Source organism: Colletes gigas, unplaced genomic scaffold (genome assembly GCF_013123115.1).
Source record: "Colletes gigas isolate AHSC1104 unplaced genomic scaffold, ASM1312311v1 Colletes_gigas_Sc00011, whole genome shotgun sequence".
NCBI lineage: Eukaryota > Metazoa > Arthropoda > Insecta > Hymenoptera > Colletidae > Colletes > Colletes gigas.
The window spans coordinates 3,780,645-3,797,560 of record NW_025106640.1 but is presented as its reverse complement, the minus strand read 5'-3'; the positions used below and the strand labels follow the sequence as shown (position 1 = coordinate 3,797,560).

The window sequence follows — 16,916 nt, the reverse complement described above, 5'->3', positions numbered from 1 at the left end:
GACATTTGTGTGGGAAAAAATATAACAAGTTCCTATACCGGTTTTATATTATTTATTTTATCTTCGTTTGAGTCGCATTGCCTGGGATTTTTTAATTTTCATGGTGGCGCTGTGAAACGAGAAGCGTTAAAGCACAGTTCTGTACCTTCTCTGGTCAAAGCTTTATTTACCGTGGCACGAAACTGCAATGTTTTTCTAATCTCGTTAACTTTTTCTAAGACAATGACAAAATTACTTTTGAAAACATAGCCACGGATAGATGTATTATCGTTAATTTGATGACTGCGGAAGCTTCGCAGGCGAGTTCAGTTATCGACGAAAAATTACACAATGATAAGTTATCTGCGATAAGCTTGAAACCATACGTTTGATATACGAGATTTCTCGCATATTATCTTTTTCTATTATTCAACCGAATTCTCTTTCAATCCTAACTTTATAACTTGTTGCAATGTATCTTACCAAGCACTGGTACATTATTATTTACCTAAAACTACAATGTCGATTAAAACCCACTTTCGTTATTTGAAATTTAGTTGAAGGACTTGAAGCACGTTCGAAAATAGTAAATGGTGTACCAATCGATTCTATAACAGAGATATATTGTGATTTATTTTAACATCTGTCCTTTTCGAACGTATTTATTTTCCAACTATCGTAGCTTCTACATTTCTTCAGAGAGGGCACCACAAAGCATACAACAAAGTTCGTGTAACGTAGGTCCAGGTAAATCTAGTGAGAGAGTGGTTCGATGGGTTTCAGAGGTTAGGATTGTGTTTGAAAAGTCGCGATTATGTTAGAGCCTATTTTAGTAGAAGACAGCACACCTACGAAATTAGTACCTTCGTTGGAAGGAATACTGAAAGATTTAAAGGAGGATGCTACGCACCATGATTATTTCGTTGCTTTGCTAATTGTTTTTTTGGCAGAGTCTGGTTTTTATATTTCTTCATCAAACAAAAACTATCCACAATGGTGAGCAGTGGCATTTAATCACGTTTGATTTAATTTCTGTTGTTACAATAAAAAATGATGAAAATAAGTTTTGTACATTATAAAATGTTTGTTACAGTCGACCACTAAGGTCTCTTCATATACCGGAACATTGGAAATCAGAAGAGACAGGGATCTATGATATACGCTTTCAATTAGCAGCTTGCCCTGACATGAGTTGCAAGTTGATAGCAATTCCATGCGGGGACAAATTAATTCTTAACTTATTTCCTCTTTTGGACAAGAAAAAGACTTATTCTATGTGTGTACAAACCCTAATGTATATTAAACCTTTCTTAAGTAACCTTTCTGGACGTTATATGAACTTAAAAGCAATATCTCACAGGTACAATGGGTCTCAAACAATGTTATAATAGTTTGGAAACTTTGTATAGTTTTTAATAGAATCGTTTGATAGGTTTAAGGATAACTTAGTCACACCAGTACGTACAGACTTATTAATCGAATCAGAACTTATGGGTCCTAGTCTTCAATGTCTTCCAACTGAATTGATACTAAAAATTTTAAGTATGTTATCCGTGAAGGATGTAACACGTATGGCACAGTGTTGTTCCAAATTTTACGGCTTTTTCACAAAAAGCTTACCAAATGAGCTTACAAGAACTAAATAAAAAGAATAAGACTATTAATCAGTAACAGTATAAGAAACGTTCCAACAACTTATTCCTACTGATTTATATTCACTCGTAATATTTTTCAATATAATTGGAAAATCTACAAAAAACCGTTTATATACTTGTATAACAACGTATAAATATTAAAAATTCATTTCGAAAGACTATTACGAGTATTATTAAATAATAATGTACTTGTGCTAGTCTCCCTATTCTATTTCCACTTATATCCCTAATGCTTTAAAACTGGGAATGACTTTCTTTTCACAGTTAATACAAAAATAATCCCTTTCCCAACTTTCGTTTTTATTCGTGTGTTTGTTAAAATTAACATCTGGAGGTTCATGAATTTATTAATAAAGGTCTCCGAGAATTCTGATATTCCTCCTAATCGTATCCTCGTCTAATAAAGCGATCGATGCAAATTTTTGTCCTGTTCGACACGTTATATCTAAGCAAGTTAAATTATAACTAGTATACTAGTACGTTACTTCGAAGAACTTTGCGTAGAAAAGGTTCATGAACTAAACGAAAAATTAAAAATCTAAATTATAATATAAATATTTTAATATAAATTAAAAATCACTGTAAAAGCAAAGAAATGAAAAGTTCGGAGACCTTGCTCCGCTCTCAGTTTTGTATACTAGAAGCCACGGATAGGACAGTACTATGCCCGAGCAAAATAAGAAATTAACCCTTTCCCGTGGCATTTAGCTAAACTTATGCTAAACTGCTTTGTAACAGAGATTATAAGAATCGTGACCAACTCTTGTGGCGTACTGATAGGGACTAAAATTCAATCACGATCGTCATTTGCTATCCGCGAGTCTGGCTCGTGATATTCATGTTTGAGCCAAAATCTTAATCACGAGTCAGACTCGTTAAAGTACGGGAAGGGGTTAAAAGTTGGAGCCACACTAGCCCTGCTCCGAAACAAGTTATTTTACCAGATATCGAATTCTTATTTCATCATGGTGAAGCAATCCATGGAACAAATTCCTAATACCTGTGGATTTTCTTTTTAGCGGACGAAACCACGAAGACGATGGTGACTAGCGAAAATCCAGAAACCGAGGCAACCAGCACGCAGAGCAACAACGATACCGGTGAGTGATAATTGGGGTAAACAGTTTAAAACGTTTATCGATCAAAGGTCATATTCAATCTACGTATAAAATTACACACGAGATATACGAGTACTTACGGACTTTCGTGGTCCAATTTGACCGACATACCAAAAATTAAAGGTGATTTTAGCGTCCTCTCTCATGGAAGAGATTCTCTGTTAATTTCATTAAAGCATTCAAGACCAATACGTTCTTAAATCTGACAAAACATTAGACAGTATGATTTTCTCTTATATCTCGAGAAGCAATTTTAAATTTGCAGCCATTAGCTCGGTGTTACCCACGATAAAGAAGTTCTTTTTCTGCGAGCGGAGACCCGAAGGGAGATAGATGGAATCAAAGTTCCATCGATCTCCCTTTTACATTCTTACAAGCTACATTACTAAACTACGAAGATAGAAGGAACCACAGTTCCTTCGATCTTCTAGTTTAGTTGTGCCAAGTAATTATTTTGTTTAAAAAGAGGAAGACACCACTATGTCTTATCAAAAAATTACAGGCTTTGTTTTATATCTGCTTGCTATATTTTCCAGTATACTTGAAAAAAATAACAGGTATTTTCTTTTTAGCGGATGAGCCTGCAAGGACAGTGGTGGCCAGCGACAACGCAGAAACCGAGGCAACCAACACGAAGAGCAACGGCGATACCGGTGAGTGATAATCAAGGCAACATTTTTACCATAGACGAGGTATAGAGTGAACCGATCGTTTCATGCATTTTTTTTGTTCACGATTTATGGAGTCGTAAGAACCCATCATCATTTTGTTGTCACGTGTAATGTGATAGACAAAGTCTTAAAACAGATTGCAACACTGCACATGACGAGAATTCTAGTTTAACACGATCGTGTCATTCGAAATTTGTGATTTATAGACGCTTATGTGCGACAATTTGAAGAACGTTTTATGAACGTATTGTAATCGACTAAACGGAAAGATGCATTACAGTAAATCGGGAACTCTATACTTTGTCCGTGATTTAAGCAATATTAATTAACATGAAACACGAAGAAAGTTTTGCTCTGCGTCGTTTCGCTTCTGGTGCACACGTCAGATGGAAGCACACCGGGTGCACATATCGATCTGGTGTGCAGTAGAAATGAAAATCTACATTGTCTACACCCTAGAAATCGTCACGGTTCGCGTCATGAACATTATCACGTTCGTTCGAGCCTCGAGCTTTGTCGTGCGACAGGAAAACTTCGTAATTTCGTGTTCACTATGTTCTTCGTGCTTCGTCCACGTTACTAATAGTTGGCGTAAACGTCAACTTCTCGTTATACAACACGAATGAATAATTTATTACGGACACTGCATCCGGACAATTTTATCAACGTAGACGCCCCTATTGTAGATGCATTTTAGAGGAGTAGAAAACGTCGATGTACAAAACACTGATTACCATCTCGTAGCCAATTTTAATACGAAGAGTCTTCCTCGGAAAAACGTTTCATAAGCAACAATAGGGACGTGAATTTTAATCAACGGATCCTTCCGGCTCGTTGAAACGTTCAAAGTTTCATTCTGATCGTAAAGCTATTCTATAGAATCTTATCGATATTTTACATCCGCTTCAATCCGATTAATGAGGCACAGGATAAAGCTAGGTTACAGTAATCCTATAAACAGAATCTATAATCTAGAAAATAGGACAAATTTCGAGTTTCCTATAGTTTATGAGATATTTAATATTAAAATTACAGTTTCCCTCTTCTCTTTTGCAATATGCCTTGAACCTGATGTCATGGTCTTCTTTTTGTCACGTCATCCAGATACCATCGGTTTAACGCCTTACTGGTCCACCTCCGCTCGCTTTTGATAAGTCAAGCTATACTTCAGAGAAGATGGAAACAGTAATTTAAACATTACGTCTCATAAATTATTAATCGTCTGCATCCAAAACCGGATATCATTAACTTCAGTTTTTGAAGCTCTTTCATTGCGTAAAGGCTCGTTTAAAAATTTAGTGTACACTTTGGGACCCTTCTTTGTTAATCTAAGCGTAATCTTTTCCTCGGATTTCGACGAGTTTGTTTTGGAAATTAAAAATGACGGTCTCGAATCTCAAAGCGAATGATTTCTACGTTATCTTACTTTAATGGAACGTTTGATAAATATTTCCTTGGTACTCTGGAATTCAATATTCTTGCAATGCCTTGTGTACCGTGTGCATTATCATCATTAATCTTGATTGTCCTTTCGCGGTGCTCTTTGTCTCCTAAAACCGAATAAATCATTTTGGAACAGTGCGTGTAGTAATCACACTGTCACTGCACACATTATAAATCTTTTCTACTTTTCGTACGACAGTTTTTGCTCTCGGGCAAAAGAGCATTGCCGAATGACAAAGATGAATTTGCCCGTAGTTTAAACGAACCAGAGGATTAAACAAGCTTAAATCACAACTGACTAATATCGCGGAAATAATTAATGTAGCCTATAGAATTATGCTAGGAAATATTTGAAAGTTTAAAAACTTCTTTTAAAATTGATCCAAGCATTCTGAAGAAGCCCACCCAAGTAGTTTGCGCGGTAAATGATTCAATCGTGCTCCGCGATAGGAACGGCGATAATTAAATTTTGCACGCGAGCCACGTGACTTAATTGCAAGCTAATTATTCATATTGGCGCCGTTTCTGCAAGCACGCGTCGATGAATCGAACGGATAATGTGGTGTCTGTCCAAGAAAGAGTTTCCCCCGTCTTTCGACGCGAGAAGCTGAATGGAAATTCGTGTCTGAAAGTGTTACGAAACGCAGACACGGCGTCATTTCTGATTAAGCTTGTCGAGCTTTATTCGATGGTTTCGTGCCAAAAACTTCGCAGTTCGTTAAACCGTAGCGAGCTCGTGAACGATATTAGAATTCACGCTATTTACATCGTCGCGAAAGATTTCGCGCTCGAAACGAAGTCGGAGAAAACGATGGCAGAAATGTTCTCTGCACGCCGCCACAGTGGAGCGATATTCATTTTCAAATGTTCAATTACTTCGAAAGTGGTTGATAAAACAATTTGAAATTTGGTCGGGCCATCGATGCTATCAAATTTTGGAAAATATAGATAGAAGGGATCGGACTTAATGGAACAGTTCGTGTGATATTTTTCTGAAATGTCAATGTGACGTATTTTCGTTCGTTTACTCTTGCAAACGATAAAAACAGAAATTCATGTATAGCATGTTGACCATCGGATGGCCTTGAATAACAAAAGTCACGCGTAAATTTACGCGTTTCTGTGCAAATATGTACTCGTTTCATTTCACACAGTTAACGGTAATTACTTTGAACTTCTTCCGAAATGAAATGAATACATATTTGCATTGATAATAACGCGTGATATTTACTGCTTGACAAACGTAGTTGTGCACGGTTGAATTTGTCTTTTATCAGTTAAAACAGTAAGAGAAACATGACCCGGAGAACAAGCTTTGTTTTTTTCTCGTACGTCCATGTGCACTATTCCCCTGTTTTCGAGGAGTAAATAAAATGCAGCTTGTAAATATTAACACGATCCGAAAAATCACTTCGCCGGACTATTTTCGCAGCCTTAAAAAACGAAATGAAAGCTCTCACGCTGATGAGACGAGTAATCGATCCAAAGCTCATCGAAGCTAACCCGATACACGCTGTTGCGTAAACCCAATTACGAATCGACCGGATTCTGTTGATTCCGACGAATCGGGACGGACTTATTCCTCGGCCAAATAATTAATAACCCCCGTGAAAGTAGTTAACGCATGAAATTAGGGCGAACTGCCGTAAGGTCGGCTAGGGAACTAGGTCATGGTAGGTGGCGGCTCTCTCAGAGAGAGAAGGAGCGTACTTTTGAAAATCGACCGCTAAACACTCGTTCCCTGATGTTCCCTGGTCGAGATCTCCGCGTGCTACGGAAACATTCTTCCTCCACGACCTGGCGTTCTTCGCGCCCGTGGATTTCCTGGTCGTGTTCCCTCTCGAGTGGACGCGTCCCCTGGTCGCGGGGGGTGGCGGTCGCCCGAAATCAAAGTCGAAGCTGGTTCTCGCGATAATAGCTACTCGGAAACGGGACGACTACGTCGGGTGCTGGGACGGTCGAGTTCCGGAATCGGGACTCGTTCACGGTTAGCTGGTGTGCGCCACTACGTGTCGTACGTGTATTTCGAAGCCCGGTAGCGGGCTCAAGCTTGCGCCGTTTGGCCTTCCTGTTTCTCCCTTGCTCCCCTATTGGACCGTTCTCGCGTGCTCTCTCCCTCCCTGGCCCTCTCGTTCTCTCGAGCGCGGTGTCGGCGTTCTCCGTTCTGCGGGTTGGTCCCTGGTTCTCTCTCATCCCCAGTGCGCGCATCGAACCCGTCCTGGACGAAAGTCCTTCCCGCTCCGTCGCGCGTAGGACGCACGTTTCTTCCTCCGGGTGATGCCCGCGACACAGGATACGCGACCGTGACACGCGTCCTATCGGTGCTTACCGCGTGCGTGTACGCGGAGACTGTGCTGGATCGTTCGACGTGCGTGGATCTCTGCGTGCTACCCGCGATCGAGCAGGTCGATCGAACGCACCGGCGTTCGGGATGCCAGATAGACAGACAGGAAGTGCGTAAATAAAGCGAACGCGGTCTTCCGTGGGGTCGAGACATCGGTACTTGCGACATTTATTATACGATTTCACTTTTGGGACGACGAGTCCAATTTGGACCAGAGGACGCGACTGGTAAATACATCGAACGCGATCTTACGTAGGAAGTAGGGGCATCGATAGTCGCGGAGCTTGGGTTACGCGTTTTTCGAAATTCGTTTTACTCGAAATGCAATTTGCATTTGAGTGGAACCCGAAGCATCCTGAGAGTATTCCAAGGTTCCAACGTGGTATTCGAACCGAAGGTCGGTGGTACCGGAAGTTTGGTAGTCGAGGATCTCTCGAGACGAAGTGCTTAAGGAACTAAACGTGAAGATCGGAAATAAAAAAGTAGAATTACAGTATGTTAGAGCGAGAACGAAGGCGCGGAGACGCGAACCGTGGCGCGGAATCGTTTCATTTTCACCCTGGAGCGTTAACGTTTCGTACGAAAGGTATCAATTCGCGTGGTCACGAATCGCTTCGGAATCGTATCGACGATTTATCGCCCGCGGCCGACGCGACCGCGTCAATTTCAATTTTCTCGCGAGGACGCAGCAATAACACGGACAGATTCCAATCGCTACTGGCGATCGGGAAATGAATTCCGACAACGAGCTGTAAAAAAAAGCCGTCACGGGATAGCGCGTTGAATTAACCTCCTCTATCCTGGATTCTGGATTCTGGATTCTGAATTTTTTCTACCGAATTAAAAGAAATATTCTTTACGTTATTCAAGTTATTTTTAATTCACTAAACGCGGTCGAACTAAGATGTTATAATATAATAGACTCTCTCTCGTCAGTCGGTTTCCGCTTTAAGAGACTACATTTTTTTCGAGAGCTATTCAGGAAAGATTTCCTGCAATGTATAGGAGGCCCGAAGAGGCTGAAGCGGTGAAATCGGTAGCGCGCGAAACGATATTTGAGCTCGTTATTAGAGGTAGACTCTGGATTTATATAAGGGAGCCTGACCCTCCGCTAACAAAGGCGCAGTTCAATCTCCCGTTGGTCCTTTCCATCCCTCCAGCGATCGATCAACCCGCGAGGACCGACGTATTAATAGCCGTGGTATAAATTTACGCGTACAGAAGCGGACGAGCGTCGCGACGCGGAGACAATTCCTTTTTCTTCTGTTTTTTTCCCCGGGTCGATAGGTGGATTTTTTCTTTTCTTTACGAATCGTATCAATAGAGTATGTTCCATCGTCCCGACTCGTACTATTTTTGCTTTTTTATTCTTATAACGCAGAAGGAACGTCGTTATGGCGTCGAAGTACCTCTGGTTAAAACGGAAGGTACAAGATAATTTTCGAAACAACCGTGGAAGATTACCGATGTTTGTCTCAGATTGGATTGAATAATTAAATTAAATTCAGTGTGAAGTAAATTAAAATTCATGCAGTAGATGATTAAATTTCTAACCGATTGCTCGTAAGTTCGTTTCAAGGTACAACGATGCTCGAAACGATGCCAATCGACGAATTCCAAAGTATGTTGCTTCGTACACGGAAACGTACCCGCGTAACTTGGTCCTCGACCGATTAAAACAGGTTACATAAATTGCTTGTTATCGCATTACAGAGATTGCGGTATCCGGATAGCGGTGTTACACGTAAACGCTTTATGCCGTGGTTCTATCGCGCTAACGGGAGGATCCGAATCTCTGCAACGTTATTGAGATCGCTCCTTTGACTCCCCCCTTCTGGGAAACGGCTCGAAAATCATTCCAGATAAGGTTAATTAGTTTCTGACCCTTGCCCTCTTCAGCCCTGCATGTAGATTGCACGTGAACTTCAAAATTATACACAAAACAATTCATTTCTAAAAATCATACACGTCGCATATCCACGATTGATTTCTGTTACGTTGAATTTAAAATATTATTTTTATCTTTTAAAAAAATTTTTAAAAGTATCGTGTTATTTTTTCTACTATTTGTCTTGTGGTTTATCCAGCTCCTTTGTGATTATCACGGTTGGGAGTAGAGTATCGTGTACAGATGTCTGACTAGATCTTCAGTAGATGCCTCGAGTACAATAGTTCCAAGAGACATTGTGTTTTGTGTGTGTGTAGGGATTGCTCTGTATACTTGATCGAGAATTCTGTGTGAGTCCAGGAGCTAGGACGTCTTAGCATTGTCTTTGGCGCTGGTTCTCTTCGTTTAGTTTGTTTTCATTATATTATTCTGCCTGTACCCTGGATTCTAACCCTAATGCTACCTGGATGAGACTTTGGGTCACGTACCAAGTTTGAGCAACGAAAGTCGAGTAGATATTAATGACAAAATATATAAAATATAATTTATAAATTTACTTAGAGGTCTTAGAGGTCGGGTGGATGTTGAATGTTCCTTACTGGTCGATGAAATTAACGAATTTCAAATCGTGCAAAAGAAGGCTGAAGGATATACTTTATCTATGTCCTTCTTAAAAAAGGCTCCCTGATAACGAGGACGAGCGTCCTACGTCAGAATCGATGTCTCGACCTTCGTTCTCTCTAAACAAAAAAGACCCGGTTGGCAATCTGGAAGCTCGATCAGTGACGTAGTTAATCGCCCCGCCGTTTATCTCAAGTTTGCTAAAATAGTGGTGTTTGCACAGGACATGTAACGCCGGAAGAAGAATGATGGTATTCCCAGGGTGGAGAATTCGTACCTGATACGTTCGACAAATGTTTACAGTGAATCGGATAACAGTGCCCTGTTCAGACTAAAGTTCGATAGATTGGCGATCGAATGTCAGTGAAAGGTGTACGGTTTCGTCAAGTTTGCGCGGAAAAGTGGTCCGAGTCAGATTCGGTGTGAGGGAACGTTTGGTTCGCTTGGCGGGAGAACTCGTCGTGGTCAGGACACCGGGGTCAACCTGTCGCTCTCTGAGGTGGTGAGCCTGCTGGGCCTCGCCGACGACGACGAGGTCCTCGCCGGTACGTCCGAAGAAAACCGGAAGAGAGCCCTGTGGCAGTTCTATTCCACGGGGATGCTCACGCACAGTCACAGCGACGGGGAGTTTCCGATTTATTCTCAGGGTGAGTTATTGGAATCCCCGTGCCCTTTGCATGATTCGATTTAGGCCCTCGATCGATGGCGGATCTAGACCGATCGAGACCCAAAGTTAATTACAGTAACGCTTCGATAAAATTTAGTACCGTTAGCCCCACCATTTTGAAAGGTGGATCTCAGCTGTAAAACTGTCGATTCTAGAATTAATTTTATCGAAGCATTACTGCACATCGAGGACTTTATTTTTAAAAATTTGTTATCATTATTCAACATGTACATCCGATAGGTTCGATAGAGAACCATAAATATTCGGTGAAAATTAGCCTTTTTTCGGGCGTCTACAGCGCATAAAGATAACGAGGTTTCCATTGTCGTTTACTTCACAGAGATGCAGCGAAAGACAGTCCGTGTGTCCTAAATTTCTTTTGCATTTCACGTTCTCGTTTGTCGGGTAAAAGCACTTGAATCTCGTAACCGTGCTTTAAATTCACCTCCTTTAGGTTTTTCCTATTTGTTTCCTGTAAGGGGAGTCCCGAACACGATAAAAGTTCGCGAAAAATATGGACTATACAAATCGTAATATCGAGTGAAAGACCATCATCCGTGAAAATGTACCGGAAACGGAAAGTAGACATCCAGTAGGTTAAAATTTATGACAAAGTATTCGGTTCACTCGTACGTTTTGCAATAAGTTTTTGGCACCATGCTGAATATCTCACACCTTTTCGTTTTGCATTTTCTATATTCCGTCGTTGTAAAATATCGTGGAACCGTTTTGCCAACTATCTTGTCGCAATTTAATCCACGTACAATTTTGGTAATGTTGAAGATGGATTTATGTTTGGTGAAAGAATTCAATTCAGTACGTACACTTTGGAATAGGTCTTGGCACCACGCTGGGCCTCCCACACCCTTTCGTTTAACATCTTATCGTATATTTCGTCGATATAAAATATCGCGTAGCCATTCTGCCAAATATCTTGTACACACAGTTGTTTTCAGTTACGATTTAATCCGCGCAAAAAGTTTGACAATTCACCGTTTCCTGCGTCGTAGTTTCTTCCCTGCGTCTGTCCCGTTCAAATATTCGAGATTCCGGAACTGCCGCGATCGAACCAAAATTAGGCCAGCCGGTGACCCACAAACACGGTTGGCATTAATACTGATAAACTCATTAGGATCGCTACGAAGGGATGACCCGATAGTGGCTGTCGATCGTGGGTCATGGCTCACAGTACGTTCTCCAGGCGAATCCACTCCTTTATCATTTTTTCCCCGTGAAAAGCGTATACAGTTATTTGAAGAAACTCTTAAAGTGATTTTTATTATACTCGGAAAATTTTTGTGAGTGTACGCGAACTTCTGATTCGCTGGATCGTATAGATTCACGCAACGCCACGTATCGGATATTAATTAAAAAACAGCGAAGGGGGGGAGTAAAATAGAGCAACGTGAATTTCGTTGCAGAACCGTGGCGAGAGATACTGCGAAATTTGCTACGCTCCAGATGCGTGCATACGTAGGGCGCAGGAAAAATCCAGGTTCCGGCGGTCTACGAAAATGCACGTAACTGCGAAATGCATGCAACGACGCGATTGCCGCAACCGTTTCCTGCATCCTTCGCCCGTCTTTCCAGCGACCCACTGAGGGACGAGCAGAGGATGCGGCTGCGTAATCAATTTTTACACGGACTTTTAATTGAGTCGTTTTGCGCAAGGAAAAATTCATGGCTAATTGAATTCCCTGCTTCCACTAACGATTGCGTTACGCGACTGGCTGACACGTTATTAGAGATCAAGATCTAAATCGCTGGTTACCTTTTGCGACTGTGAAATTGAATTCCTTTTCGATTTAAATGGTTTATATAATATTCATCGACGCTCTAAAAATATCTTTGGAACATTTTCTCCGGATTTTTGTAACGTAACATAATAGTAACAGAATGGGATAGTTTTCAAAGTTTTGATTTAAAGTTTGTACCTGAAACGAGAAGGGAGTTTTCGTGTCGATATAGCGACGAATGGTTGGAATATTTCTGCATGACGTGTTAGGTATTGCTCGCTGTCGTTGGATAAGGGAAATTCATCGGAGGAAGCTGATTTATGGCGGAAGAATGTGCCGCGCTAGGGGTATGAGAAAAGTTGCAAACACGATCGAGCGACGCGACGTCGCGTTCGAGTGGCTGATAAATCGAGCGTCAGGCTTGGTCAGGCCAAAAAGAAAAGCAATTTACATTTTGTTTTCCATGTCGTTTCATTCCTGGCAGCTGCATGTGACGCGATGTTGGCGAGCAAACTTCCTTCCGGGTTTTTGGAGGATGCTGATCGGTAACGACGCGCTCGATCGGAGTTTGATAGTTACCTTGGGTTGTCGTTCATCGTCTGCTGGAACTAGGGATTCAAAAATTACGTCTCTGATAAAAACGATTTTTTATTTTCCAATAAATCTAGATTGCAATCTGATTCACGCAATTATCGTTGCACTAAATTTTGTAGTTTACAAATGCTCAAAATGTACGAGTCGCTTGTTTGATCGATGTCATTCCGAATTGCAATTACAAGCGTGTTATCGCCAGTAATTTTGAAGTTTCCAAGTTTCATCGTTCGACCAATGTGATTTCGAATATGGATGTATTTAATTTCGATGAATTCATGCATGAAACTTTGGGACGAAGTAATTCCAAGCCGCCAAAAGAGTTTGCCACCGGTGATTTCCCATGTGGCGAACGGAAAAGTTTGGAGGAAAAGAGGAATAGATTTGCGAGGACTACGGATGCTGACTCTAACACGATGTTCGCGGAATACAAATGAATCGTTCGTAGATACTATATTCATTGAAAAACACGGACGACCGAAAAATCATTTTTTTCATTTTGCCCGGGAAAAATAATAAATCCTTTCGTGCATCGGTTGCACCAGCGAAATGGCTTGGGACTCGTGAAAAATAAACTTTTTTAATATCTTGAAATTCCTGCGGTTGACATTCATGTTAGGATACAGTCCTCTTAGGATGCGCGATTAAACCGGCTCGTTCGCCTGGAGGCTGATTAAAAATTCGGTTAATTAGTCCGGCTGCATCAACGAACGCACCTCGGAGGCAACGTGGAAGTCACGAGGTTGAAATTATTCTCGCGGGTAGAGAGATGTAAAAATACGGAAATGATAAATTATCAAAAATATATAAATCACTATTCGAATGAATAATGCATCGTTAGGAACCATTAGTGCTCCTTAATATATCATAAATTTAAGAAAGCAACGGCTGGAGGACGGGCATGCCAAACTTATTTTAGCCTGATGACCAGTTTGCACTTTGCTACCATGTTGCGAGTCGCGGATGATTAATCGTGTTATGACGGTTACTAATACTTTATAGGCAGTTTTTCAGTTCTTTCAATACCGTCGTACTGTAAGGAAAGGGTTAAAAAGGGTACAATAACTTCCAAGGAAATAACTGCAAACGTAGACGTTTTTATTATTCCACAACAATTCATTACACAGTCCTTGATCTATCAGCTGTTTCTCGTTATCGATGTATACTTCGAAAAAATTAACATTCTATCTCTAAAATGAAAAGTTAGCGTCAGGCGTTATTACGATTGTTATTGGGACGGACGATTTAATTTCCACGGCGGAAATCGCGTTATTTCTTCGTTACTTTCACGCTTAAACGGGAAATTTGGTTCGCGGTGTGACACGCGTAGAACGTTATGGGGACGCGAATGAAGCGCGTTCTCCGGAGAATTTCATTAGACCTGGAATCGGCGCCCGTGAAACGTTGATTCATGCTCTCGACGGGTCGTTACGATGCTCCATCGGCTACGTGAAACGTCCCCCAGCTAACGACGATCGTTTCCTTGGCGTGTTCATTACGATTCTCCCGCACTTGTCGCTTCCGATTTTCGTTCTACACCAATATTTTTCAAAACGAGAGGGAAAAAATTCCCACCATGATGTAAGTTTCCATGATAAAGTACGAGTTTGTTCAATAGTAGCAACGGTGAAAACGAAGCTGATGGATCGAGAATGCACGAAGACGTTGCAGACTGGTTGAAATTAGCGGTTTCGCAGCGAGAAGACCGCTTAACCGGAAGGCAGATTAATTCGATTTGCATGTAATCAGCGTGTAACCCGTTCGATGAATATTCAAGACGCGCATCGGGACGTTTTACTTTATCGGCGTGGCGCGTTCGCCGTGTGTTTATCCGCGCTCGTGGTCGTCGCGTGTGACTGCAGGAATCTATCATTACTATCATTACGTCGGTGTCGTATTGTCGCAATGGGAAGAGCAGCGACTGAATATTGCGTTTCCAAAGAGCGAATTACGGCCACTCGAGACAGAATCGATGGGACTCGCGCGGAAGGCGAAGGTGGACGTAATTGCGGAGTGGAAACGGAAGAGGCCGGCCGCGGGCGTTTATGGCTGGACGGTTTGAAAATCCGCATAGAACGGCGCCTAGTTAATGTTTAAATCATGAGACGTAACTGGATAGTTTTTTGTTCAATTTTCAAACTCTCGCGATTTAAAACGTTTCGGAGTTCGTTTCGCGCGACTATGGATTTTTTTTCGTTATCTCCCGCGACCTGATATTTTTTTTTAACAGACGATCCAGGCTAAACGCGACGTCCTGTACGTTTAACGGCGCACCTCCGGCCGTTATTTCCGTCGAAACGAGAACGAGAGTGCGGAACAGTGAAAAAGTGTGACACTCGACGCGAGAGAAAAACTGGTCGCGGAACGGGGCCGGGGCGAGTATATAATTTCGCGAGCGTCGACGTTCGCGGGCGGGGGATTAAAAGGGGAAAAGTGGGTCCGCCTCGTTCGTTTCCGCGGTGTCCCGTTTGGACGTTCGCGATGGAGCCCCTTTTCAAGAAAGCTCATCCTCTTAGCAGCCCCGTTAAATATTCACGAGAATCCACCGTTTGAACGTACGTTACAGAGCCGGCGAGTTTGCGGGACCTCCGTAGGCCCCCCCCGCGCACGGTTCACCTGGCTCTGGAAGCTTACAGCCCCCTCGAGAACCAGCTGCTTTTCCTCCTCCGACGTCCGCGAGACAAAGGACTCGTTAAGATTTCCTCGTCGGGAATTACTGCACGCGCGATTAAAAGGGCAGAGCTCGGTTTCGTTGCAGCCGCTTGTTTATGCGTCCCTGTAGTAGCTCGTTTGATCCACCGCGAACGCGGGTGCACAATTGTCTTCGCTTCTTTTTCCGCCGCGAGACAATTGCTGGCTCTGATCGATGCTTGGGGGCCTCGCAGGACTCTTTCCGTCGGGTGTTTGTTCGAGAATAAAATTCATTTCGTCGTAGAGTAGAAAGTGTCGGCTCTCTTTACTCTGTTTCTAACTAGACATGAGCGTCCTGGTACTTAGGAAGTCGTACGACCACTTACGGTGGACGGTGCCCGAGCATTCGTAAATATTTGCTATTTGTTTGATGATCGATAACCCTTGTCTCGGTTAAACGGTGACGCGACTAACTTTTTAACGCTTCTTTTTTAAATTTTAATGTTTGTAAAACACTAAACAAAAGAGGTACATAAATCGTGCAATTTATTAAATAGAACATACGAAAGTACAAAATTCGATACCACACATTAATAACTTAATATTAATTATATTACAATTTATAATAATAATTTAATATCCATATTAATGCACATGCATGACATCGTGATAGAACTGCGAATAATGATTTTCTGATTAAAAATTCGTTCGCTTTACGAGAGATTCTCAGCGACCCCATCCAGCCCTGCAACAAGAAAAATGCAACGATTGCTCGTCAAAATATTGATTCGTTTCTCGAGCAAACGTCGTGTGCCGTCACATGGAAATCTTCACATTTTTTACGCCACGGGTTCCGTTTTTGCACGTTAATTATAAAATCACAGTATGTTTATCTAATTAAGAGCAAACATCTCGTGCTTTGTGTAAATATTATTTGTCTGCGCGTAAAAACTACTTTAGCTAATATTAAACGAAAATTCAGTAACGATGTGTCGCTTTTAGATTTCTCTGAAATTAGTGTTCTTCCTATTAAAAAATAATAATTATATTGAAACTATCGCTTTCTTCTCGTTACGCGATCCCGGGTACGTTCGCGTTCGTTAACACCGTCGCAAGTTCGACTGCAGTTAATTAAGGCTAAATACTATTACCCAACATTGGCGTAGGATACGGTAGACGTCGGTCGTTTCGACTTTCGATTGAAGTAGGTGTAATCGCCGTCGTCGTCGTTCAGCTCGTAATAAGGCCTGCCGAACCAAAACGCGTACGGAGGATATCGGCTTTCCTGGGGCGCGAGGTACTCCAAATCGTCTGCACAATTAAACATTTTTCAACATCGATCACGAGCACTGATCGACCGTTTCGTATTATATTCTCAAACGTGAACTCACTCTGCTTGGATTCTGGAACTGGTTTCGCACCGACCAGGGCCATCGCCAAAGAAACGATCGAAAACAACAGGACACTTTTCTTCATATCTGTGACTCTCGGAGCAACGTCGGATGAAATCGTGGTCGAGTTTTCGTCTGCATCGCCGCATCCCTGGTCCGTTCTTATATACGCGTATGTGAC

General features: G+C 41.9%; 2 protein-coding genes across 3 annotated transcripts; one reads left to right on the top strand and one right to left on the bottom strand.

The window, feature by feature from the left end:
* Nucleotides 1-707: 707 nt before the first annotated feature.
* Nucleotides 708-1,665, top strand: LOC122398307. Of its 2 annotated transcripts, none has more exons than XM_043398033.1 (3): nt 708-975; nt 1,073-1,339; nt 1,412-1,665. In XM_043398033.1, exons 1-3 carry the CDS (start codon nt 794-796, stop codon nt 1,623-1,625), a joined length of 663 nt encoding a protein of 220 aa, XP_043253968.1. In that variant the 5' UTR covers nt 708-793; the 3' UTR covers nt 1,626-1,665. The 2 variants fall into 2 exon arrangements, with proteins under 2 accessions (XP_043253968.1, XP_043253970.1); XM_043398035.1 differs by having other exon boundaries at nt 1,073-1,255; nt 1,340-1,553.
* A 14,336-nt stretch (nt 1,666-16,001) lies between these two features.
* LOC122398464 lies at nt 16,002-16,851 on the bottom strand. Its single transcript, XM_043398318.1, has 3 exons — nt 16,736-16,851; nt 16,496-16,655; nt 16,002-16,089 (listed from the first exon to the last, which is right to left on the bottom strand). The coding sequence occupies exons 1-3, from the start codon at nt 16,818-16,820 to the stop codon at nt 16,071-16,073; spliced, it is 264 nt and encodes an 87-aa protein (XP_043254253.1). The 5' UTR covers nt 16,821-16,851; the 3' UTR covers nt 16,002-16,070.
* Between the last annotated feature and the right edge of the window lie 65 nt (nt 16,852-16,916).

What these genes read in the sequence shown, in the direction of transcription:
- LOC122398307 (XM_043398033.1), top strand. Translation starts at nt 794, where the DNA reads ATGTTAGAGCCTATTTTAGTAGAAGACAGCACACCTACGAAATTAGTA. An exon ending in AACAAAAACTATCCACAATG is followed by an intron (nt 976 to 1,072) that starts GTGAGCAGTGGC and finishes TGTTTGTTACAG; the next exon opens with TCGACCACTAAGGTCTCTTC. An exon ending in TTAAAAGCAATATCTCACAG is followed by an intron (nt 1,340 to 1,411) that starts GTACAATGGGTC and finishes ATCGTTTGATAG; the next exon opens with GTTTAAGGATAACTTAGTCA.
- LOC122398464 (XM_043398318.1), bottom strand. Translation starts at nt 16,820, where the DNA reads ATGAAGAAAAGTGTCCTGTTGTTTTCGATCGTTTCTTTGGCGATGGCC. An exon ending in AGTTCCAGAATCCAAGCAGA is followed by an intron (nt 16,656 to 16,735) that starts GTGAGTTCACGT and finishes TTAATTGTGCAG; the next exon opens with ACGATTTGGAGTACCTCGCG.